Source organism: Triticum aestivum, chromosome 2D, assembly GCF_018294505.1.
Source record: "Triticum aestivum cultivar Chinese Spring chromosome 2D, IWGSC CS RefSeq v2.1, whole genome shotgun sequence".
In the NCBI taxonomy this organism is placed as follows: Eukaryota; Viridiplantae; Streptophyta; class Magnoliopsida; order Poales; family Poaceae; genus Triticum; species Triticum aestivum.
This window is the reverse complement of record NC_057799.1, coordinates 70,395,639-70,419,392: the sequence shown is the minus strand read 5'-3', so window position 1 is coordinate 70,419,392 and position 23,754 is coordinate 70,395,639. Positions and strand designations below refer to the sequence as shown.

Sequence of the window (23,754 nt, the reverse complement as noted above, 5' to 3'; positions counted from 1 at the left end):
GTCCACGGCCTCGGGGTGAAGCTGGGCGTCGACGGCCACGTCACCATCGGCAACGTGCTCGTCGCCATGTACTACAAGTGCGGCGCTCCAGCCTGCGGCCGGAAGCTCTTGCAGTCCATGGGCGAGCGAGACGTCATCTCTTGGACCACAATCATTTCAATGGACGAGGACGAGGAGTTCATCGCTCTGTACAATGGCATGCGGCGAGACGGCGTGTCGCCGAATGAGGTCACCTTCGTGGCGCTCATATCGGCGCTGCCGGCAGGGTGCCCGGCGAGGGACGGGCAGATGGTCCACGCGGTGTGCCTCAAGACCGGCCTCTCCGACAAGGCCGCCGCGTCCAACAGCCTCATCACCATGTACGCGAAGCTGCGGCGCATGGACGACGCGCGGACGGTGTTCGACCTCATGCCTCGCCGGGAGACCATCGCTTGGAATGCGCTGATCTCAGGCTACGCGCAGAACGAGCGGTGCAGCGACGCTCTGGAGGCCTTCTCGTGGATGGTCAGGTGCTTGAGACCCGACGAGACCACGTTCGCAAGCGTCATCAGCGCAGTCACCGGCGTCGAGACGGTCTCCATGGCCTACGGCGAGGCGTACCACTGCCAGGCCCTGAAGCTCGGGCTCGGCGGCAGCGAGTACGTCTCCGGCACCCTCATCGACATGTACGCGAAGCGCGGCAGCCTGGAGGAGTCCCGGAAGGCGTTCTACGGGACGGCGCACCGCAGCCTCATCGCCTGGACGGCGATGATCGCCGCGAACGCCAAGCACGGGAGCTACGACGCCGTCATGGGCCTCTTCGACGACATGATGTGCTCCGGTGTGGCCCCCGACGGCATCGTGCTCCTCTCGGTCCTCACGGCCTGCCGCTACAAAGGGGAGGTCGGCACCGGCAAGGCGATCTTCGACTCGATGGCCGCCGAGCACCGCGTCGAGCCCTGGCCGGAGCACTACGCGTGCGTCGTCGACATGCTAGGCCGAGCGGGGAGGCTGGAGGAAGCCGAGGAGCTCATGATGCAGATGCCATCCGGGCCGAGCATCTCGGCTCTGCAGAGCTTGCTGGGAGCCTGCCGGATCCATGGCAACGCTGACATGGCCGAGAGGGTCGCTGACGTGCTGACAGAGTCGGAGCCGGCGGAATCCGGCGCCTACGTGCTGCTGTCCAACATCTACGCCGAGAAGGGGGACTGGGGAGGCGTGGCGAAGGTGAGAAGGCAGATGAGGGAGAGGGGCGTGAGGAAGGAGATCGGGTTCAGCTGGGTGGACTTCGGCGCCGGCACCGGCACCGGCGAGTCCACGCATCTGCACAAGTTCTCGTCCGACGACACGACGCATCCGCGGACGGAAGAGATATACAGGGTGGCCGAGGGGTTAGGCTGGGAGATGAAACTTTTGAAGGACCATCTGCGCATGGAAACAGAAAGCGTTTCTTGATGTTTCAAACTCTTTTAACTTCAAAATAGTTTGACCATCAAAAAGGAAACTACACTGTGAGAAAAGGCAGCGACTCGCATCAGTTTACTCGAACTGGGTGGTGCTACAGAGTACAGAATAGAGAAGGTTTATCTTGCATTCTGCAAAACGTTCTCGGTCAAGGTTAATTCTACACTATCTTAACATAAGCAACCGAATGTGAAACTGGCAAGATTTGCGAGAACAAGGATGACTAAAACTTCGCCGGAATCCAAGCGATTTAGAGTTATACATGTACAGACAGTCTGGTATCGATAACGAAAAAACGGGTTAGCCTATTGTACATGAAAAATAATTTGTACAATGCTCATACACAACAGGTGATGGTCCAAGCGGTTACTTCTTTGAAACCTGAAAGAGAAGGCACCGTTATTGTATCAGTGTCGGTACTTCAACAAGAACCACAGAACTGGACTCTCAAAAAGAACATGGAACAGGTACCTTCTTATTTTTCAGCTTACTAATGCCACATAAATATGAAGTAATGACTTTTAGGATATCCTTTAAGTACAAACATGATAAACGACACCAATACGTTTAACTATCACATTACATATAAGAAACAAGAGACTGGCTGAGAGCTAAGTGACAGCCTTGCGAAAATTAATTAGGCAACAAGGCGGTGTATGCAGTATGCATATACTCCCACCGTCCAAAAGTAAGTGTCTCAACCCTAGTACAACTTTGTACTAAAATTAGTACAAACTTAAGACACTTATTTTGGGACGGAGGGAGTATGATACTATGATTCAACGACACGGAGCAAGCATTCCAAAAAAAGATGCAATGGATTGTTCTAATATTATCTCAGTGCCATGAGTCACTTCAAATTGTTTCATAGGCCGCATGGTGACATGGGATCCTTATGTCAATATAACATGACAAGATAGTAATTTCCTTCCACACTTCCCTCAGGCGCAAGCAAACTTGGATGTCAACAGAACAATTGACGAACTAAATACTATTAGTAAGCTTACCTGCTTGAACTTTCTCCAGAAGACATGCCACTATATAAAGACCGGAAAAGAAACGCCCACTAGCTGTTTTCTCAATTAGCAAGATTAATTGACATTGATGTCCTCTCCCCTGCTCAAGAATTGAGATTACATAAACATTAGAATATAACAACAGGGTATTGAACTTCAGTTATGATAAACTGAAACGTACCATCAAAACTGTTAAGTGGCCAACACTGTCATCTTGTAACAGCTCAAAGGAAAACCGACAGATACTCTTTAACCATAATTCAGCTCAGTGGGGACCACATAATTTACAGCATGTAGGCGATTCCGGGTAATATTGTGCATTTGCCTATTAAACGCAATCTGAGAGTTACCACCCAAAATGTCCAAAGTATCACAAGTGTCGAGCAATGAAATCCATCATCGGCTGCCTTGCTAGACTGTTCAGTGTTCACATCATCCAAGTAGATGCTAGCAACTGTATGAGAATGGAACGCCACTAAAGAAACAAAATAAGTAGAATCTCAAAACACTTCCTGTACAAACCAGCACGCCTAAACGATAAGACCTATGTGTTCTGCGCTATTGAACTTTTCCACTAAATACTACCAGCACGTTGGGGACAGTGAAATGGTATAACCGTATAAGTATCACACATCCAACAGCACCTACTCAAAGGATGTCATGTTCTTGTGTTCTGGGATCTCAGCAGCTGATAGACTCCATTGAAATCCGCACAAGTCTGAGTAGATCATTCACGCTTCTGAAGTTAAAATCCAGAACTGTTTTTACTGAAGAAAGACCATCCACTCCCTTTTCATGGTTGCCAGCAGCAGAAGCAATTGCCATCTGTGATTTCCGAGTTGCCTCAAAGGCAGAATTGACATCATTTGTCTAAGAAAAATAACAACATAACATCAGATCCAAAATCCTGTTAATGAACCATAATGCAGGCACTGAAAGTAGAACTGTGTTAATTCAAAAGGTATATGGTTTGGGGGTTTTTCTAGAAAAAAAAGTTATTTGGTTTCACGAGTGGAATAGCCTTAGGGTCAGTTGGTTTATCACCATACAATTCCACCAATGTTTATTGAATACAAGGAATAAGGCTGGACCACGAAAATCGTGGGATGACCCATCCAATGTCGGTGCAGCCTATCTGAGAACAAGGCAATTCCTCACAAACAAGTTATTGGCATTCTTCCCAGGACACAGTTAACATTTCACCATTAAGCAGAGCCAGTTGCTTATGATTGCCAACATCTATCCAGTTTGCTATTTTATGGAATTAATTCCAAAATTATATGCTCCAGTGCTCAAAATCTCAACCACTAAAATAGTTAAATTTCTAGGAAATTTCTTTATACAACTCAACTACAAGTATATCTGATACTGGAAGTTCAACCGGTTTCAATTCATATATGTATCCAATTAATACACCATCATACCAACCACAAGGATCAGAACTATCGTCTTTGCCACTACCATGCAGGATTGCAGCTACCATCACAAGCACACGTTAGCACACAATAATGAACTTTTTCTTTGTTCTTATTACATTGTCACAAGATTATGAACTGCAGTATCATACCATTAAATTATCAATATAAATGAGAACTTTATTTAACTGCTACAAATCATTAAATTATCAATATAAATGAGAACTCCATTGAACTGCTAATCAGGATTTTGAAGAACTTACATAAGCTAGTAACCTTGTCAGGTGTGGTTGATTGCGAACGGCCAGTAATAAATGGTTCCCAGCAACTTGGGGTGAATTAGCATCCTTGTTTGAAGGGGCCATCTTAGATAATCCATTGTTATTTAAGTTATCAATGTCTGATGCTGAAGATGATGGTGATTCGCCTATAAAAGTAACAATGTTTGAAATTCCACAACACAAGCTACATTTAATATACATAAACTTAAATTTCACCAGTCAGACTCAACTACCTGGTGTAGTCTGTACAACTGCCTGCAACACCTGCCGGTCCTTACTTGCAATAGGGTATTTGTAGTATGCAGCCTTGAGATAAGCTACTTCAACACATTTATATGCTAAAGCAGCAGCGGCCATCTTCTTGCACCTTTCATATTCATGACCAACAAAGCTGGACAATAAAATGAATACAAATTAATTATACTGACCAAACTTGAACACTCTTCACCTAGAAAACATGAATACTGCTACAAAAAGCAGTAACTTCTGACTACAGTTTGATAGCCCAAACAGTAATACTGCTGTCGAAGTAATTTGGTCTATATCCAGCTCGCTAACATTTAGTGATATCACATCAGCCTTGTAGTATATATATATATATATATATATAACTGTTACATGAACTGTAATGTGAAAACCATCAGGCTAATCAACTATAATGTGAAAAGCATCAGGCTAACCAAATGATGATAGCACCCATCCAAGTCGCGCCATGCCAAAGAAACACTTCCAGGCACTACTTCCCAATTTACAACTAGGTGACCTATGTTCCCATGCATTTATTCGCAGAAATGAAATAACCTGGCAAGTAGAACAATATATCATCTATATTTGTGTAGCTTACTTGCAGAGTTTTGCAGTATCAGAATACATGCTCTGAGCTGCATCGCCTTGTTTCAGACCATCAATACCAGGAGGTTCCAGAAGTGATGCTACATGCAGAAATTTTAAGGCTGCCTCAAAATAGAGCCTTGTGCTTTCAAGTTCTTTTCCTTCTTTCTGCAGAGAAATTTTGTAAGTATCTTACAAAACAAAAGTAAGCATATTCATACAAGAGCAAAGGTGAACAACCTTCAAACGGTTAGCCTTGTGCTTTAAATCTCGAGCTTCTTTGAGAGCATATGCAGTTGAATTACCATCTTTCCCATCCGTAGGATTTGAAGTTCCCTGTTTGGCAACACGCTGTTGCCCTCCATTTTCATCACTGCTTCGCCTTGACTGTGGTGTCAATTTTGACGCATTAGATTTTACTGGAGTGGAGTGGGTTTCTTTCAGAGGTGAAGGAGCGATTTGGGCTTTGGGCTTCTCCATATCTTGCTTGTTACTCTTGGGATAAGATTTATCTTTTCCAGATGGCACCTCTGGTTTAGGATTTCCATCCAGAGCACAATGAGTTAATCCATTTCTATCTTGAATAGGAGCTGCAGTTTTCTTACTTTCACTTGCAATCAAATCTCCTTTCGAGCCCGAAGCTGCAGTCCTAGGTTGCACTAAAGAGCCATCAGTGCGCAAGTTATTTTTATCACCAGAATGCAGGTGGTTATAACCCCTCGCTGTGCTGGAGCCATTCACAGTGGAGTCCTTTCTCCCAGATGCATGCTGCTGATCATCATCCAAACCCTTTCTCAATGAAAACCTTTCGGATGCATGGCCTTGAGTTAACTGAACTAATTCATCATCTTTGTCAGAATTTCCTTGTGAAGAGCCATGTAAGACAGGTTCACTTGCAAGCAAACTCTCCTTGGACTTCTTAGCCTGCCGAACATTGTCTACTATATCAACTTCAGTATTTAGATACTTTACTGAGCTCGGCATGGTGCCTGGGTTAGCATTCATAGGCCCATCTTTCTCCACTATTCTGTTCTGGGAGAACTTATCAATGTTAGAGTTCCTCGGTGGTGATGAGGAAACTGATTCAATCGGTGAAGTCTTTGCAACTTGGGAGTTATTTTTCTTTTTCTGAGAGCCTGAAGCTTTTGAAGAACTTGAAGCTATTGCTGTGGTCGGAACATCACTAGAAGCGGCTCCAGCTAAGTCCAAAGCATGTTCAGAAGATCGCTTATCTAATACTTCGGATGGACCTCTTTTACCAGCAAAGTGTGTGCTATCCTCCACAAGTTCATTGTTTACATGACCACCATAATAAGAAATCTGATTAGAGTGCAGACCTTTTCCTAATTTAGAATCCGTCATGGAATACAGTTCTTCAGACTTTATCGGCTTGGACTTTGTTTCCTTTAAGTTTTGATCCTTATGGGTTTCCTTGGCAGCAGAGCTGTGATTCACTGTGGTTCCTCTGCTCACCTGAGCTATTGAACTATGCTGACTCTCCTCCCATTCCTTCACTATCCTCTTCTTGCTAGAAACGTCTGATCTCTGTACATCTGAGGTTTGGTATTGTTCCTTGTTCCTATCTTCAGGAAGAGCTATATCATCATCCTTGTCTCTCTTGGACTTCTCCAAACGATCAGACCTCGCAACACTTTTTTGCTTCAATGAAGAAATATCACCCTTCTCACCCAAACTCTTTGCCTTTGCAAGAAAAGCCTTGGCCTCATCAGAAACGTCTCCACTAGCTAAATCACATTCAGGGTTCCGGTCTCTGCTAGAACGATGCCGCTCCTCCTTTTTAATTTTCTTAGAAGCTTTGTATTCACCATAATCCATCTCTCTCTTGCCTTTTCCTTTTGAATGCTTCTTGGATCTTTCCACAAGATCTCCTGTATTTCCACCAAATAAATGTAAATACAAAATACAGTGAAAGCACACATGAAGGCAGTGTATCAAATAGAGGAAGAACAATAACAGAACCTCCATCAGAATAGCTGCCACGATTCTTGCTCTTGGACTTCTTCTTTTCAGTGGAAACGTCAACTGATTTGCTCACAGAATCTCTCTCAGAAGGATAGTGGTTAGTATCAGCAGTACTTCTAACTCTAGGAGGGGGTTGGGTGATCGTTGAATAAGCTGAAGCTTGTGTTGGGTGAGAACTGTCAACCAAAGCACTTCCATCACCTGGAAAACTCTTCCTTTTCCTACTCTGTTCAGCATGTCCATTTATACTGAACGTGTTGGCTGTTGCCGGTCCAGAAGAAGCAGCATGAGGATGACCAACTGAAGGAATACCATTGGCAGGGGGTGGAATGACATATAGTGCATTCAGAGCATTTGTAGTCTCCTCCTCACCAACATCGCACCTATTCATCCCAGGTCTGCAAAAATTCCAAATTCTAGCTATTCAGAAAGGAATAAAGAGTGTTCATCAACTAATGAACATGGAGAATATTATAGAGCTATAAGATATCACCTCACTGAAAAAAACAGCATAACCTACAACCTAACAGTTTCGGTGTAAAGCAGAAACCCGCAATAAGATCTATCCAAATTTTAATCCACTTGCTTGATATAAGTGTAGTACTTTCAAAGCAGACAATCAAATAGCTCCTGATAATAAGGTGCTGCTGGTTACATGCTATCTACAGATAAGACTCATGGAGAGAAGAATTAAGGCGGCAAAAAAGCAGGAGGTATACAATTGTATAAGAACTATAACTTACAGCCACAGTTGCATGCTACATTTCCATTCCTTTGGAAGAGTATCAGGATCCGACTCATATGGTAGGAGACGCCATTTCTGACATATGTCACATTGTACCCAATGTTCCTCTATCACGACAGGTGCTTGAAGTGCAGGAGCTGCATTTGCAGTTGATACAGAAGATGGAGGTACATGCATCTTCTGCTCCTCAGAAGCTGTATGTCTGTCATGCTTTGCACTAGATGAAATCTCCCTCTTTGATGCCCCAAGCATGTCAGAATCCCTTTTGATCCAATATTTTTCCTTTGGCTGCAACTCTCCCAATTCAACTCCATTCTCCAATATATCCTGCTCTTTGGATCCATGGGATCCATCTGCCAAACTGTCCCTGACATCTCTATGTGGTTGTGCTTTGGGTTTCTTCCCTGAGTGGCTAGATTTGGAGTGAGAATCGTTTTTCCTCTCTTTAACTCCAGCAGAAGAACGAGCACCCTTGTCAACATCCAGAAGATCAGAAGATGTTGGAGCATTCTTCTTTTGTTCCCTGTGTATTCTTTTGGCCTCACTCTTGGTGTTATTTTTCACATTTGTATCATAAAGTGAAGCCTCTTTGCTAGTAACCTTCTCCATGCTTCTGCAAACAGCAGGAGCTTTTTCATCTATAACTGCGTTTTCTTCAAAGTTAACGACAGAAGGATTGCTTTTACTCTCAGGCTTTATTTTTCTTTCATGTTTCCTATCCAACAGAAAATCTGTGTCACTGGTTGTATTCATCTCTTCTGAAGTCAATGCTGTCTTTTCTGTCACAGGTTTCAGCTCCTTCTTTGCTGCTGAAAGTTCCAATTCTGAGCTGCCAAAACCACCACTTGCTAAACAGTCGGTAGTATCCTCTTTGACAGTTTCAGCTTTGATTGTCTTGCTGTTGCTGTTTGCAGCCCATTCTTTCAATCGATCATCTTTGTTTCTTTCCAAAGATTTTCCTGTTGCTTCTTCTTCAAATTGACAATTGCTGTTTGCATCCATGCCTCTGGGACTAGACGGTATGCTGAGAGCTTCTGATGCAATCTTCTGGCCAGCAAGTGTTTCTACATCGATCTCATTTTTCATAAATGCACTGACATCGTTTCTGTTATTTGACCTCTTCATATCTGTGGGTTTCTTTTTCTTACCATCAGACTTCATTTTCTTAACCACATGCCCTTCATATGCTTCCTGTGCATTTTCTATCTCCAAGCTTGTTTCCCATTTCTTCAATGAAGGCACAACCTTCTTTGTCAGTTGCAACAAACTGCCATGAAGAGGGGATAACAAGTACCCTCCAGGAACTGAAAAGCATGTCATGATCTGTGCGATCATGTTTAAAGAATGGAAGTGATTATGTGCCCTTTGAACCATTCATAATAAAATACAAGTACACAATGCTAATACAGTGATCATGTAGACTTTACCTGAAGAATGGTCCGGGGAGATTCAAGTTGCACATTGCTAAATTCCGGGGAGAGGCCCCCGTGGCCATCAGGGCTTTCCTCCACAGATGAAGGTGAAGAAATGTCAAGGCCCAAACCACTGTAAATAGCTGCATTATTTCTTGCCAAGACATTGTCGGAACCAACTTTTATCCGTACTTTAAATCTATTCTGGTCGCTAGACTTAGATGGGCCATTTGAAGGATCATGGGTGCTAGAGCCCCTTTTAGACGCTGTGCTTTCGCATCTTTCCTTTTTAATTGAATCACCAGAAAAAGGAGCCACAGAACCATTATTCTGGGAAACAGATGGAACGGCCATAGCCGGAGGGTTCTGAGACACATCCTACATTACAAACCATTAGATCAGACTCAAAAGAAGTAAACTATCAAATCATCAATGCCACATGAATTAATGTACATGACAATGCTGATGCAGAAACCAGACAGTACAGCCAAAGCCAACTTAAGCACCTCAGTAGACTGGTGATAAGGAGATCTTGAGCTAGCATTTGCCACCTTAGGTGGAGTTCTAGTGTGGGGCAGAAGGGGGGAACGCTGGTAGGTTGGCAAAAATGAGCCATATCCACCAAATTTTGATCCTGTCAAAGATTAGTGTCACGTTTAATGTTTCTATAGAATGAAGCCAGGTCAAACTAACTGCAGCCACAGCAAAACATTTCCTCACCTAGATTCTCTGCAGAAACGCCTCCTTCAAAGTCCTTTTGAAAATGACCTAGTACATTTTGTAGTTTTTCATCCTACAACAAGACGAACAGACATTAGAAAAAACATGATCACAACAATATGATTGTAGGTACAGTACACCTAAAGTTGCTAGTGACTATCCCATTTGTGTATTACAATTGCTAGTGACTAGTAAATTCATGTTGACATTTTTTCATACAAACAATGAACTACATGAGAGCTATAGACACTTTTCAAAATTTGACTATATGAAGCATGAAGCCGTCATTAACCTTGTCTTCGGAACATAGACACTTTTTTAGTAATTTATGGAGCAGTGGATGTAATAACAATGAACCCATTAATACCAAAAGGCTGAGAAGAAGCAAGTCAATAATAACACGAATTTGGCGATGTCAAAACTAATGCCATGGATTTAGCTTAGTGGTAGAGGAGAGAGGGTCAAGGGTTGATCCATGTCACAGATTTTTCTTTGCACAATTATAAAGTTACCGTCTGGTCTCGAATAGAGACTGAGACTGGCCAAATCCAAATTACAACTAGTAAACGAAAAACCAACACCCCATCAGACTCTGATTAGCTTCTTTGGTTCCATATATAACAGCACGCGTCATAGAAGTGCTTACTTATTTAGCATCGTCATCATCATGACCAAAGCGACAAACAACGTAAAATGTAATTGATCAATCAATGCGACCGCTTCTAGTAGAAGCATGAACTACAGCGACAAATCTCGCAAACTTTAATTGATCCACCAATGCGACCGCTTCTAGGAGCACATCAACTACAGCAACAAATCTCGCAAACTTTAATTGATCCACCAACGGAGCCGGCCAGCGGCAACGGCTAGACCGCCAACATTCACACATGCAAAGCGGGAGAATCGAACAAACGCGTGCACGCGCGCGCATCCGTTACCCACGCAGATCAAGCTCATTTCGTCGCGCTAGAAAAGTAGGCGTGTTACATACATCTACTGGTAGTCATGTGGTACCGAAATGGGCATGGAAGCTGCAGTGGTGAAGCGAGCAAGCGAGAGGTGCGGGAGGAGGAGGGCCACTCACAATGTAAGCGAGGGAGACGTCCGGGTCGTCGAAGGGGGGCATGTCGTCGGCGTAGGCCTCCCCCTCCTCCAGCTCGGCGTGGTCCGCCATGCCGGCGGCGCCGCCAGCATCCTCCTGCCGCCTCCGCACGGACAGCATCCACCCACCCCACCTACACAACCCCGGTCAACCGCCCCGCCCGGGCCCACCTCCCACAGCCCGCCCGCCCGCCTCGCTCGCCCCCCGAATCGCAAGCTCGAATCCCGCCCGCGAGCTCCCCGATCGGGCGAATCCCCCCGAATCGCAGCCCCGCCTCCGCCGCCGCGGCCGGAGCGGCCCGAATCGGCCGCCTCCGACGCCCTCCGGATTTGGGGATCGCGAGATTCGGGCCGTTCGCCCCCCGCACACACGCACCCTCTCTCTCTCCTCTCGCTCGGTCCGCCTCTCGCTGTCCGCCTCGTCGCCTCGGCCCGGCGTCTCGAGGCTTCGTCGCACGCGAGGGACTTTTTTTTTTACTAATTGCCTCACGCGACAGAGCTTTCTTGCGGCTGGCTGCTGCTGCCGCCTTCTCTCTCTCTCTCTCTCTCGCCCCGTTTGATGGTAACGACCTGGGTGCTGGTAGGTGGTGGTGGGCGGGCGCCTGTTTCCTCGTCGCTGGTTTTCTTTTCCCTTCCCACCCCCGGCTTTTCCTCCCCCCGCCCGCGGCCTTTCCACGGATCCGTTCGAATGTTCCCCGCCCTCCCAGTCCCAGGGGATGCGTCCGTTTGGGAAGGCGGCTGGGTCCCGTTATCTTTCCCTCGCTTGCCGTCAATTCCTTCCCCTACGAGACACGCCGGTCCTGTGAAGCGTTCTCACTCGGACCACATGTGTATTTCCTGCCATTCCAAGCTTGTTTTGCACCGGTGTTGTCCAAAGAGGCGTGAACTGATGACTAGCATCTGGGCTTGCCGGGCTGGACTGGACTGAAGCGCTTCGGGTTGGGCGATGGGGCGATGATTTGGCATGTTCCAAACATGGTTTAATTCCCGGGGAGAAAGAGGAGGAATAAAGAGGCTGGAAGAAATGCCGGTCCACTTCGACGTCCTGCGCCACGATTGCTTTCCTTGCATCGCATGTCCTTGTCACAGAGTTGTCTATGGCCTTCACTTGTTCGCATCCACGGACCACCTTCCGATCAAGTGATGGTTTGCTACCCGGGTTGGTTGGGTGGATAAACATTGGTGTGGTTAGGATATGAATATCTGCGTTACACCACGTGTGCTCTGATATTTTCTTTCATCGACGTGGGACAAACTATAAAAGAGAGTGTTGAAATCTTTTACACAAAAGATAATTGGAATAATAGGGAGAGAAAATAGGTGTTTGTTAGACAAAGTTGCACCCACACACATTTTTTAAAGGTTGTTGTAACAAAAGGTCCGAGTATAGCATTTTGTTGGGCATCTCTGGCTCAACCATATACTATCTTTAATTCCCAATCCTATCTCTTATCCTTTAATTCCTTGTTTTAGGGACTTGAATTTTTGGTCAACTAGCCCATTCCCAAACTTGGAACATCTTTAGTTGATCCCCTATCCTAAAAATAAATATCTTGTCCTATCTCATTTTTCCAAGGTTGCGTTTGGATGTCTCCCTATCCTAAGAAATGAATTTGGTATTCAACTCACAGCAATACAGACGTTTGGATGGATAACGAATTGATATTTCGAACGAAAGGCCAATTACACGTCGTTTTGGCTCCCATGTTTCGAAGGGCTACGGCTCCGATTTTGACCGAAATCGCCAGCTCACACAAAAGTTACCCTTTCGCCCGCCCGCGACCACAAAAAGAAGGAGAGAAACAAGGGGAGACGAAAGGGAGCTCGGTGGCAACCTGCCAGGGAGCCCGACGCCTGGCGGCGACCACCACGGAGATCGGTGGTTGCGCAGGTGACATTCCTCCCTGGCCCTTCCCCCTCTTCCCCATCATCGGTTGGTCCCAGACGCTCCGCCCCATCCCGCATCCCTCATCCCCGGCGGGGACTAGCATGGAGGTCGGCGGTGGCCTAGGACTGGTAGTCCGTGTCCCCTTGTGGCATGCCCTTACATCCTCTGATCTGCCGCTTCCTGCCCCATGTGCCACGCCCCGCCATCCTCCTTGTCTACCCCATCCTTCTCCACCATGTGGCCTCCCTATCTTCTCCAGGCACTCTCCATCGTGGTCATAGCCTACCTCCTCTTCTCCTCACCCCCTCCTTAAGACCTTAACCCTAATTACTCTATGCTTTTTGATCTTTTTGTCTTTGTGTTATGCCAGTTGGCGAATTTTTGTCGATCTGCATGCCGATTTAAGGTATTATGGTCAAAACACCCTCTATTTTGCTATGCATTTTCATGTGATGTCTTGCTGCCATGCTTACTGATGGGGAACAAAGCATGAAAATCAAAAAAAATCCTACGAAACACCCAAGATCTATCTATGGAGATGTATAGCAACGAGAGGGGAGTGTGTGCATACCCTTGTAGACCGGAAGCGTTAGCGTTGTAACGCGGTTGATGTAGTCGTACTCTTCATGATCCAATCCGATCTAGTTCTGAACGGACGGCACCTCCGAGTTTAGCACACGTACGGCTCGGCGGCGTCCTCTCCTTGTTGATCCAGCAAGCGAGGGGGAGGAGGTAGATGAGATCTGAACCAACACGACGACATGGTGGTGGTAATGGCAGCGGAACACCGACAGGGCTTCGCCAAGCGCTGACGGATCAAGGTGGAGGCTTATCGGGAGAGAGAGGAGGCTTGGGTTTGGTGTGTTCAGCCCTTGCGCCCCCTCTCCACTATATATAGGAGTATGGGAGGGCTGGGGGCGCAGCCCTAGCCCCTCCTCCAAGGAGGGGAGGCGTCCAAGGTAGGATAACTTGCCTCCCAAAGCAAGTGGACTCCCTCCCACTTAGGGTTTCTCCTTCCTAGGCTCATGTGCCTTGTAGGGGTTGGTTCCCTTGGCCCATTAAGGCCAGGGCACCCCCTACATCCCATGCTACTGTATGGGACGTGGTGGAACCCTCCGGACCCCTCCGAAACCTTTTGGTGACTTCCTGGTACAATATCGAAAAAATTGGACTTCTTTCTGGAACCTCAACAACAACTTTCCATATATAAATCTTTACCTCCAGACCATTCTGGAGCTCCTCATGACGTCCCGGATCCCATCCGGTACTCCGAACATCCTTTGGACTTTCCACTATTAATATCTCAATACTACCCTAGCGCTACCGAACGTTAAGCATGCGACCCTACGGGTTCGAGAATCATGTAGACATGACCGAGACTCCTCTCCAGTTAATAACCAATAGTGGGACCTGGATGCCCATATTGGTTCCCACATATTCCACGAAGATCTTTCTCGGTTGAACCACGATGTCAAGGATTCAGTTAATCCCGTATACAATTCCCTTTGTCCGGCGATATGTTACTTGCCCAAGATTCGATCGTCGGTATCTTCATACTTAGTTCAATCTCGTTACCGGCAAGTCTCTTTACTCGTTTCGTAATACAAGATCTCGTGACTAAACTCATTAGTCACATGATTGCAAGCTTCTTGTGATTTTGTATTACCGAGAGGGCCCAGAGATATATCTCCGTCACACGAGCGACAAATCCCAGTCTCGATCCATGCACCCCAACAAATACCTTCGGAGATACCTGTAGAGCACTTTTATGATCACCTAGTTACGAAGTGACGTTTGATAGCACCCAAAGTATTCCTCCGGTATCCGGGAGTGGCATGATCTCATGGTCTAAGGAACTATTACTTGACATGAAGAAAGTTGTAGCAAATAACTAGACGATCTTATGCTAAGCTTACGGTTGGGTCTGTCCATCACATCATTCTCCTAATGATGTGATATCATTATCAAATGATAACCCATGTCTATGGTTAGGAAACCATGACCATCTTTGATCAACGAGCTAGTCTAGTAGAGGCTTACTAGGGACACGGTGTAGTTTATGTATTCACACATGTATTTAAGTTTCCGATCAATACAATTCTAGCATGAATAATAAACATTTATCATGAATGGGAAATATGATAATAACCAATTTATTATTGCCTCTAGGGCATATTTCCAACAGTCTCCCACTTGCACTAGAGTCAATAATCTAGTTCACATCGCTATGTGATTAATACCCAATGAGTTCTAGGGTTTGATCATGTTGCCTGTGAAAGAGGTTTTAGTCAACGGTTCTGCACTATTCAGATTTGTGTGTACTTTGCAAATCTCTATGTCATACTGTAGATGCTCCTACCACGCTCCACTTTGAGCTATTCCAAATAATTGATCCACTATACGTATCCAGTTTGTGACTCAGAGCCATCCAGATCAGTGTCAAAGCATGCATCGACATAACCCTTTACGACGAACTCTTTATCACCTCCATAACCGAGAAACATTTCCTTAGTCCTCCTCAGGTACCTAAGGATAATTTTGACGACTATCCAGCGATCCACTCCTGGATCACTCTTGTACCCCCTTGCCAGACTCATGGCAAGGCACACATCACGTATGGCACACAACATGGCATATATTATAGAGCCTATGGCTAAGGCATAGGGGATGACTTTCATCCTTTCTCTTTCTTCTGCCATGGTCGAGCCTTGAATCTTACTCAACTTCACACCTTACAACTCAGGCAAGAACTCCTTCTTTGACTGATCCATTTTGAACTCCTTCAAAATCTTGTCTAGGTATGCTTTAAGTGAAAGTCTTTTCAGGCGTCTTGATCTGTCTCTACAAATCTTGATGCCCAATATGTAAGCACTTTACCCAGGTATTCCTTCTAAAAACTCCTTTCAAACAACCCTTTATGCTTTCCAGAAATTCTACATCATTTCCAATCAACAATATGTCATCCACATATACTATTAGAAATGCTATAGAGCTCCCACTCACTTTCTTGTAAATACAAGTTTCTTCATAAACCTTGTATAAACCCAAAATCCTTGATCACCTCATCAAAGCGTATATTCCAACTCCGAGATGCTTGCACCAGTCCATAGATGGATTGCTGGAGCTTGCATACCTTTTTAGCATCCTTAGGATCCACAAAACCTTTAGGTTGCATCATATACAACTCTTCCTTAAGGAAAGCAGTTTTCACATCCATCTGTGAGATTTCATAATCAAAAAATGCAGCAATTGCTACATAATTCTAACAGACTTAAGCATCGCTACAGGTGAGAAAGTCTCATCATAGTCCTTGAACTTGTCGAAAACCCTTTGCGGTGAGTCGAGCTTTATAGACAGTGACATTACCATCAACGTCTGCCTTCTTCTTAAAGATCCATTTGTTCTCGATGGCGTGTCGGTCATCGTGCAAGTCTACCAAAGTCCACACTTGCTTCTCATGCATGTATCCTATCTCGGATTTCATGGCCTCTAGCCATTTGTCAGAATCCGGGCCCATAATCTCTTCCTCATAGTTCGTAGGCTCATCGTTGTCTAACAACATGACTTTCATGACAGGATTGTCGTACCACTCAGGGTAGTACGTGTCCTTGTCGACCTATGAGGTTCGGTGGTGGCTTGATCCGAAGTTTCATGATCATCATCAAGCTTCCTCTTCAATTGGTGTACGCATCACAGGAACACCTTTCTGTGATGCGCTACTTTTCAATTCAAGTGAAGGTTCGATAACCTCATCAAGTTCTACATTTCTCCCACTCACTTCTTTTGAGAGAAAACTCCTTCTCTGGAAAGGATCCATTCTCGACAAAAAAGACTTGCCTTAGGATCTGTGATAGAAGGTATTCTATGAAGACGCACTTCTCCTCTTTGGGTTCAAGCTTATCAGGCATAAGTATCGCAACCCCAAACTTTAAGAAACGACAACATAGGTTTCTTGCCAAACCATAGTTCATACGGTCTCGTCTCAATGGATTTAGATGGTGCCCTATTTAAAGTGAATGTTATTATCTCTAATGCATAGCCCGAAAACTACAGTGGTGTAACACCCTAGTGTCATGCTACAGTAACCTTGTCCTAATGATGTCATGTCATCTTGCTTACTAAGCTAATTATCACTTGATGAAAAATCAAAGTCAAATTCAAATCTGAATTGAAGTCAAAAATTCAAAATTCACAAACATGAAAACAAAAATGTTCATAATGTGACAAATAATCTATAGTTAATTATGGTGGAGAAAAACTAGGTCACTTGTTTGCTTATTCAAAAGTTATCACCTAAAAACGGTGGCTAAAACAACCACTTTAATCCATTTGCTTTTATTCAAAAATCAAATGTTTTCAAATATTACTCCAACCATTTTACAGTAGTGCCAAATATTGCATGGTATTTTTGGAGCCAACTCCCATATTTTTACAAAGCCAAATAGTGGCTAAGAATTTGCAAAACAGGAAAAAAACAATTAAAAAAAGAAAAATTAAAACACAGACAGCCACTGTACCTTTGGGCCTGCACTGCACAGTGCACGGCCTGGCCCATGTAGCCGGCCTTTCTCCTTCCCTGCACGAGAAAGGTTGTGCCCCTGCCATGGCCGCCCGCGACCACTGCCACCGCGCGATGCACGCCACGACCCCCCTGTAGCCGTGGAATGGATAGGAGCAAAGCCATGGCCCCCTCGACCCCCACTGCCAACCCTAGTTTCTTTCCCCTCTCCCTCCCACTCGCTCTCCTCGTTCAAAGCCGTCGCCGAACACACCTGCCGCCGCGCAGTTGACGTTGACGTGCTTCGGAGCCGCCCGAGGCCTCGCGGAGATGTCTAGGACCTCAGCCGTGCGCCGCTCCGTGGACTACTACTTTGGATCGGACCCCGGGAGCCTCTCCGGCGACGCACACATCCACTTCCTCGCTGTCGGCCACCGCACGTCGCTGAGTCGATCCACCGCCCTCCGACAACCCTGGCTCCCCTAACCTCTCTGTCATCATCGTTGTGAGCCGCCGCCTCTGTTTGCCCCCTTTAATCCGTCGTTTTCGTCCTCTAGGACGTGTTCCCCTCAAGGCCGAGCCCACCACCGTGTGAGCTCCCCGCCGGCAGCTGTCCGATGACCAAATGGTCACGCCGGCCCGTCCATCGTCTTCATAAGTGACGCGTAGAGTAGATAGGGCCTTTAGTTCGCTCGCTAGCGCGCGACAACACTCGTGCCAGTTACCACCGAGCTCCGCCGTGGCTCGGGCTCGCCGCGGTCGGTCGTCGTTGGTCCGGTTGACTCCGGTCGTCCCCATGCTGGCTAGCACCACCGTCAGGTGCGGCTCGATGCCCGCAGCCCGTAGGACCTCGCGGCTGGACAAATGGGCGTCGGGAGGCCAAACCCAAAGGCCGCCGTCGTGGCGTATGGTCGCCGGAGTGCCTCCGCGTGCGCCGGTTGTTTAAACTCCGGTGGGTCCCGCTGTCAGCTCATTAGGAGCTTATTAGGGCGCTAACTAGCCACTAACCATGGACCCATGTTATTGTAGCTATTAGTGTTAGGATTAACTAAGTTAACTGCTAACACTCACTGACAAGTGGGCCCCGGCCTGTTAATAACCCTTAGTTAGTTTATTTTAACCCTGTTTAGCGTTCGTTTCACTGCCAGGTGGGCCCCCACCTGCCAGTTTGACTTGTCAACGCTGACATGTTGACTTGCTGACTAGACTGTTGACTAAGTCAACTAGGGCCCTGGCCCCGCCAGTCAGTGTATAGGGCTAACTCTGGCTGTGTGTAAAAACTTGTTGCATTGTTCATTCATTCGAATTAAAATAATTCTAGGAATTTTTGAAAATTGCTAAAACTTCAGAAATTCATATAAATTCAACCGTAGCTCCCATGAAAATGTTTTATATATGAAAAGTGTTCAGAAAAATGAGACGAATCTGTTGGTGATCAACATGTAACTGTCACATGCCCCTAGCATGCTGAACATGGAACCGTTCCCCTCTTTTCATCTGTCCGAAAAATGCCAAATGTCGAGAAACCCCTCCGGTTGTTTTCCCTCTTCGTCTGTAATGCGTAGCCCTGCGCTAGGTCACCCTTAGCATAGCTTAGGATCATGTCATGCTTTTTGTTGCTTTGTATGCCTGTTATTTATTGTTTCTTCCCCCTCCTTCCTCTTCGGTAGACCCCGAGACCGTTGATGCTTCGGTGTTCGACTACGGCTACGCTTCCGAAGATTCCTTTCGACTACAGAGCAACCAGGCAAGCAAACCCCCTTGATCATTCCGATATCGCCCATTCCATTCTCTCTCATGCTTCCATTAGATTTTGCTACTGTACTTGATTGCTCCTATTTTGATGCATAGCCTGCTTTTGTAACCTGCTCTTGTACCATACCTTCTTATCCTAAACTGCTTAGTATAGGTTGGTTAGTGATCCATTAGTGACCCCTCAACTTGTCCTTGTTGCCCCCGCTAGATTACCAGATGACTCGATCAACGTGATCGACGTCCAGGGCCCGACACAGCACATCACACCCCCTTAGTTGTACGACTCCGCAGAGCTACTATCGAGTGCCAAGGGTGATACCTCGTAACGCACTTCTGATGATAACCTTGTAGTGTAGTTAATCGGTCATGTTTAACGAGGGTGATTCCTCCTTCACCATTCTTGATACGACTCTGTCGTGCAACACCGCAAGTGTGAACCTCGAGGGTGATTCCTCCTAAGTTCACATTGACGATTACATCAAGTGGATTCCATCGAGGGTGATTCCTTGGAATTCCCCTTTGGTGTATGGACACACTGTTACTTTGACTTGACCACGGGACCATGATGACATCGGGTCGGCCCTGAGGGGTACCCATGAGTGATCTGAAGTCGGGTTGACCTGGAGGGTACCCGCGAGATAATTACGAGGCGCGGCCAGGCAGGCAGACCGCCCTGGAGTGGGATGGCCCTGGCCCTTGCTGCAAGTCCTTGAGACGGGTCGACAGGAGTACTGATTGCCACCCCGCGCTTCCAAGTCACTAACAAGGTTGGGTATTTAATCCGAGTTGGTCCTGACCTATACGCACTAACCTTCACGCGGGACAAGATATGGGCAACTGGCGTCGTATGTATCAGCCGAAGCTCTTCAGACGTCAGCGGTTTAGTAGCGCGTGCCCGGGTGGCCCGTGTAAGCACCTGCCTTGTTTAAGGAGGTTGCCAGGACTGACACCGGCCGCGTTCGCAATGTGCAGGATTGCAGAGGGCAATTTTTCCATGACCCCTTAGCATTTAGGATGTATACCAGCATGCTGCCCTCTCTGTTGAGCCTAGGTGGGGCTATGATGTGTTGATCTACCGAGGCCGGGTATGACCCAAGAAAGTGTGTCCGGCCAGAGATGATTGAGTCTGTCGGGTAATGTGGTGCACCCCTCCAGGGAAGTTAATCTATTCGAATAGCCGTGTCCCCGGTAAAAGGACAACTTGGATTTGTATCCGATCTATACAACTATAACTGGATACTAAGATAATAATTGGATATATTGGCTTCGGGATTGCTTTCTCCCAGGGAGTCGAGGAAGGATCTCTGGGCATTAATGCTACAACATGCTTGGTATCATTGTTTAAAAAATCTTCCGATTCAGCGGTTTATCGTTTGATTTATGGCGACCGATAAGATTATGCCTTATCTTCACCATTTATCGTTTGGGCCAATTTATTGCTATGACAAAAGATTTATCAGAAATCTACTGATAAATCGGACCTATTCATTGGACCATGTTTGCAAAAACTATGTTTATTTGCGTTTTGTGAACCTTGGTATGCAATATGTACTATTGTCCTATTTTGTTTGTCATTATACAAGGATTCAAAGGCTAGGAATCAAGGTAACACTTCTGTCCAATATTGTTTTGGTGTTGAATATAGAATATTTTAGTGTTGGGAACCTGAGATTTACAAAAAAATTGCCGATTAATAGTCGATCGATAAAATCGATTAATCGGCTGTTTTTTCATTAATCTCTAATTGCTAGCTGACCGAGATGCTAACGATAAGCGATATCCTCAACATTGCTTGCTATTAATAAAATGCTATCCTTTACTCTTCTAAATGCTGCAAGATGCTTGAAGATGCTAGTCTTTGATAGGCTGGGCTTCCCTCCTCTCCTGGTATTTCTGCAGTTCAGTCCACAGATACAATCCTTTCACTTGATACTGATGCATACTTAGAATAGTTCTGATGTAATTCTTGTGAGTACTTTGGATGAGTACTCACGGTTGCTTTGTTACCTCTTTTCCCCTATACCCGATTGCTGCAATCAGATGGCGGAGTTCAGGAGCCAGACGCTACCACCGACGACTACTACTACCCCAACGGAGCCTACTACTACGTGGAGACCGCCGACGACCAGGAGTAGATAGGAGGCTCCCAGGCAGGAGGCCTTGCCTTTTCGATCATGTTGCTTTTGTGCTAGCCTTCTTAAGGCAAACTTGTTTAAATTATGTTTGTACTCAGGTATTGTTGGTTCCGCTGACTCGTTTGTATTCGAGCTGATGTATTCGAGCCCTCGAGGCCCCTGGCTTGTAATATAAAGCTTGTATGACTTTAATTTGTGTCTAGAGTTGTGTTGTGATATCTTCCCATGAGTCCCTGATCTTGATCGTACACATTTGCGTGTATGATTAGTGTACGATTGAATCGGGGGCGTCCATCAGCATGGAGTTTCTTCATGCACTTTACACCAATATGACCTAAGCGGCAATGCCACAAGTATGTGGTACTATCATCATTAACTTTGCATCTTTTGGCATCAATATCATGAACATGTGTATCACTACGATCGCGATTCAATAAGAATCACTACAAGAAATATGTTAACTTGTGACCTTCTGTCAGTGACCCTGGAAGAATTGGTCATAAATCTATGACCATTTGAGACCAATTGGTCAAAAGCTGTTCAGGGGGCTCCAAACCCTAAACTATATCGACCATTTTGGTCAGAAAGGTCGTAATTTCCTTACACGAAATGGTCATAAAGCAGACAACACTAGTCCGCTGCCTTATTTCTAGCTTATCACGATCAATATAGATGGTCATAACCTTGTAAATTGTGGTGGATTGCTATGACTAGGAGCCACCTCATCAGTTTTGCCTATGTGTCATGTCCATGTGTCAATTTTTGCCCTAGGTTGTGAAGCAACCTATATTTCTGTCATTCCCAAGATTCCCAAAAAAATCTCATAAATTCTTTGGGTCATATCTTCGTCAAATATGTAAAAATCCTTCCTTGCCTAGTTCAAAAATAATTCAACAATATTTATTTTCCTATTCTGTTCACAACAGCACTTTGTGAAGGAAGTGCTATTTATATATTCTTTATTGCCCTCAAAATTTTTGGGCACTCTTTCCTATCCAAATCAATGCCTCATGACAAAATTCAGCTCCATTTGCCCAGTAAATCTTCCTCGGCAAATTTTGAAAGTTTTTGTCCACCTAGAAGCATTGTGAAGGAAGTACCGTTTTTATATATCCAAATGACATGAAATTTATACAGTTCCTTCATATTCCCAAATTATCACCCTCCTCCAAATTGCAGCTCAGTCAAATCATCTATGTGAGCTCAGGTTCAATTTCTATTTTATGGCCAGATTGGCACATTGCAAAGCAAGTGTTATCTAGACCCCTCCTATTACCCTCAAACTTTTTGGGCACTCCTGCATACCCAAATCATTACCACATGATAATATTCAGCTCCATTTTCCTGGTAAATCTTCCTCAGAAATTTTCCAAAGTTTCTATCTAGAGAGAAGCTTTGTGAAGTAAGTACTAGCTAGGCTTACCCAAATGATCTGAAAATTTACCAGGGCATGGCCATACATATATAACTTATTACCTACACCAAATTTGAGTTCATTTCATTTATCCAATTTCTCTCACTAATTTTCCCAAGTTTTTGTCCAGAGAAGAGCATTGTGAAGGAAGTACCACTTTGGCATGTCCAAATGGTATCAATTTTCTACAGTGCTTTCCTATGCCCAAATAACCATCCTCCACCAAATTTCAGCTCAATCCATTCATTATTTTGAGCTCAGCTTTAACATTCATATTTCTGTCCAGTGTGGTACTTTGCAAAGCAAGTACCACCTAGGTTCCTCTTTTTGAGCTGAAAATTTGTGAAGACAGTCTTCTTAGTAGACGATCATCCTCAGCCAAATCTCGCGCCTATTGGCCATGTGCATTTCCCGTACCGCTAATCAAACACTTGGCTGCTAATTCATGTTTGAGCATAGTTCGGTCTCCTCGTGAGAATCTTATGTTGTAATTTTCTTCCTAGCACCTATCTGGGGAGTGCGCAACCCATTAGACATGCCTAGGCCGCCCAGAACGCATGGCAAAGCCACGCTCACGCGGGGGGCATGCGACTTTACGCGCTTTGGAGTTGGGGCCCTCGGCTACCATCCAAACCTCAACATATCGCCACCAAACCATGTATTTATGATTAAATAGATACTTACGTAACTAGAAATGATTTTTGGAAAAAATAAAGAGCAAACTATAAGGCAGTTGCAGTTCAAATTTGACCCATTTCCTACTGAATCGACGGAAATTTGTCTTTTTCACGAGAGGTGGATAAAAACTTTTGACACCCAACCATTTTGTCAATTGTGCATTAAATATGGCCTAATATTTTAGAAAATTGATTTGGTCCAATTTTGCAACGAATATATGGTAGGTTCTTCACAAAAAAACTCATTTTGGGCACTCGAAAAATGGAAAATGAATTTTTCGTCCGAATAAAATGAAAACTCCCTTAGGAAACATTGTTTGCCATTCCAAGATGCACCCTTATGCACAATATGAGATCATTTGAACAAGCTATGCCATGAATGTGGCCATAAGATTGGTCATTTGACTTGAAAGCCATGAATCTTCACACATGATAGCTCT

The 23,754-nt window shown here is 45.3% G+C and overlaps 1 protein-coding gene across 2 annotated transcripts; it reads right to left on the bottom strand.

Moving 5' to 3' along the window:
• Window positions 1–1,647: 1,647 nt before the first annotated feature.
• On the bottom strand, window positions 1,648–11,537 carry LOC123051642 (cysteine-tryptophan domain-containing zinc finger protein 7). Of its 2 annotated transcripts, none has more exons than XM_044474596.1 (13): window positions 10,931–11,537; window positions 9,847–9,919; window positions 9,633–9,760; window positions 9,142–9,504; window positions 7,713–9,037; window positions 6,967–7,367; window positions 5,227–6,875; window positions 5,000–5,154; window positions 4,389–4,546; window positions 4,138–4,301; window positions 2,641–3,329; window positions 2,451–2,559; window positions 1,648–1,824 (listed from the first exon to the last, which is right to left on the bottom strand). In XM_044474596.1, exons 1-11 carry the CDS (start codon window positions 11,066–11,068, stop codon window positions 3,141–3,143), a joined length of 4,743 nt encoding a protein of 1,580 aa, XP_044330531.1. In that variant the 5' UTR covers window positions 11,069–11,537; the 3' UTR covers window positions 1,648–1,824; window positions 2,451–2,559; window positions 2,641–3,140. The 2 variants fall into 2 exon arrangements, with proteins under 2 accessions (XP_044330531.1, XP_044330532.1); XM_044474597.1 differs by having other exon boundaries at window positions 9,142–9,492.
• Window positions 11,538–23,754: the final 12,217 nt, after the last annotated feature.

Bases quoted from the DNA above. Each gene is read 5' to 3' on its own strand.
- LOC123051642 (XM_044474596.1), bottom strand. From the start codon at position 11,068: ATGCTGTCCGTGCGGAGGCGGCAGGAGGATGCTGGCGGCGCCGCCGGC. The intron at 9,761-9,846 runs GTGAGGAAATGT...AATCTTTGACAG, and splicing joins CGTTTCTGCAGAGAATCTAG to GATCAAAATTTGGTGGATAT. The intron at 3,330-4,137 runs GTAAGTTCTTCA...TATTTTTCTTAG, and splicing joins TGACAAGGTTACTAGCTTAT to ACAAATGATGTCAATTCTGC.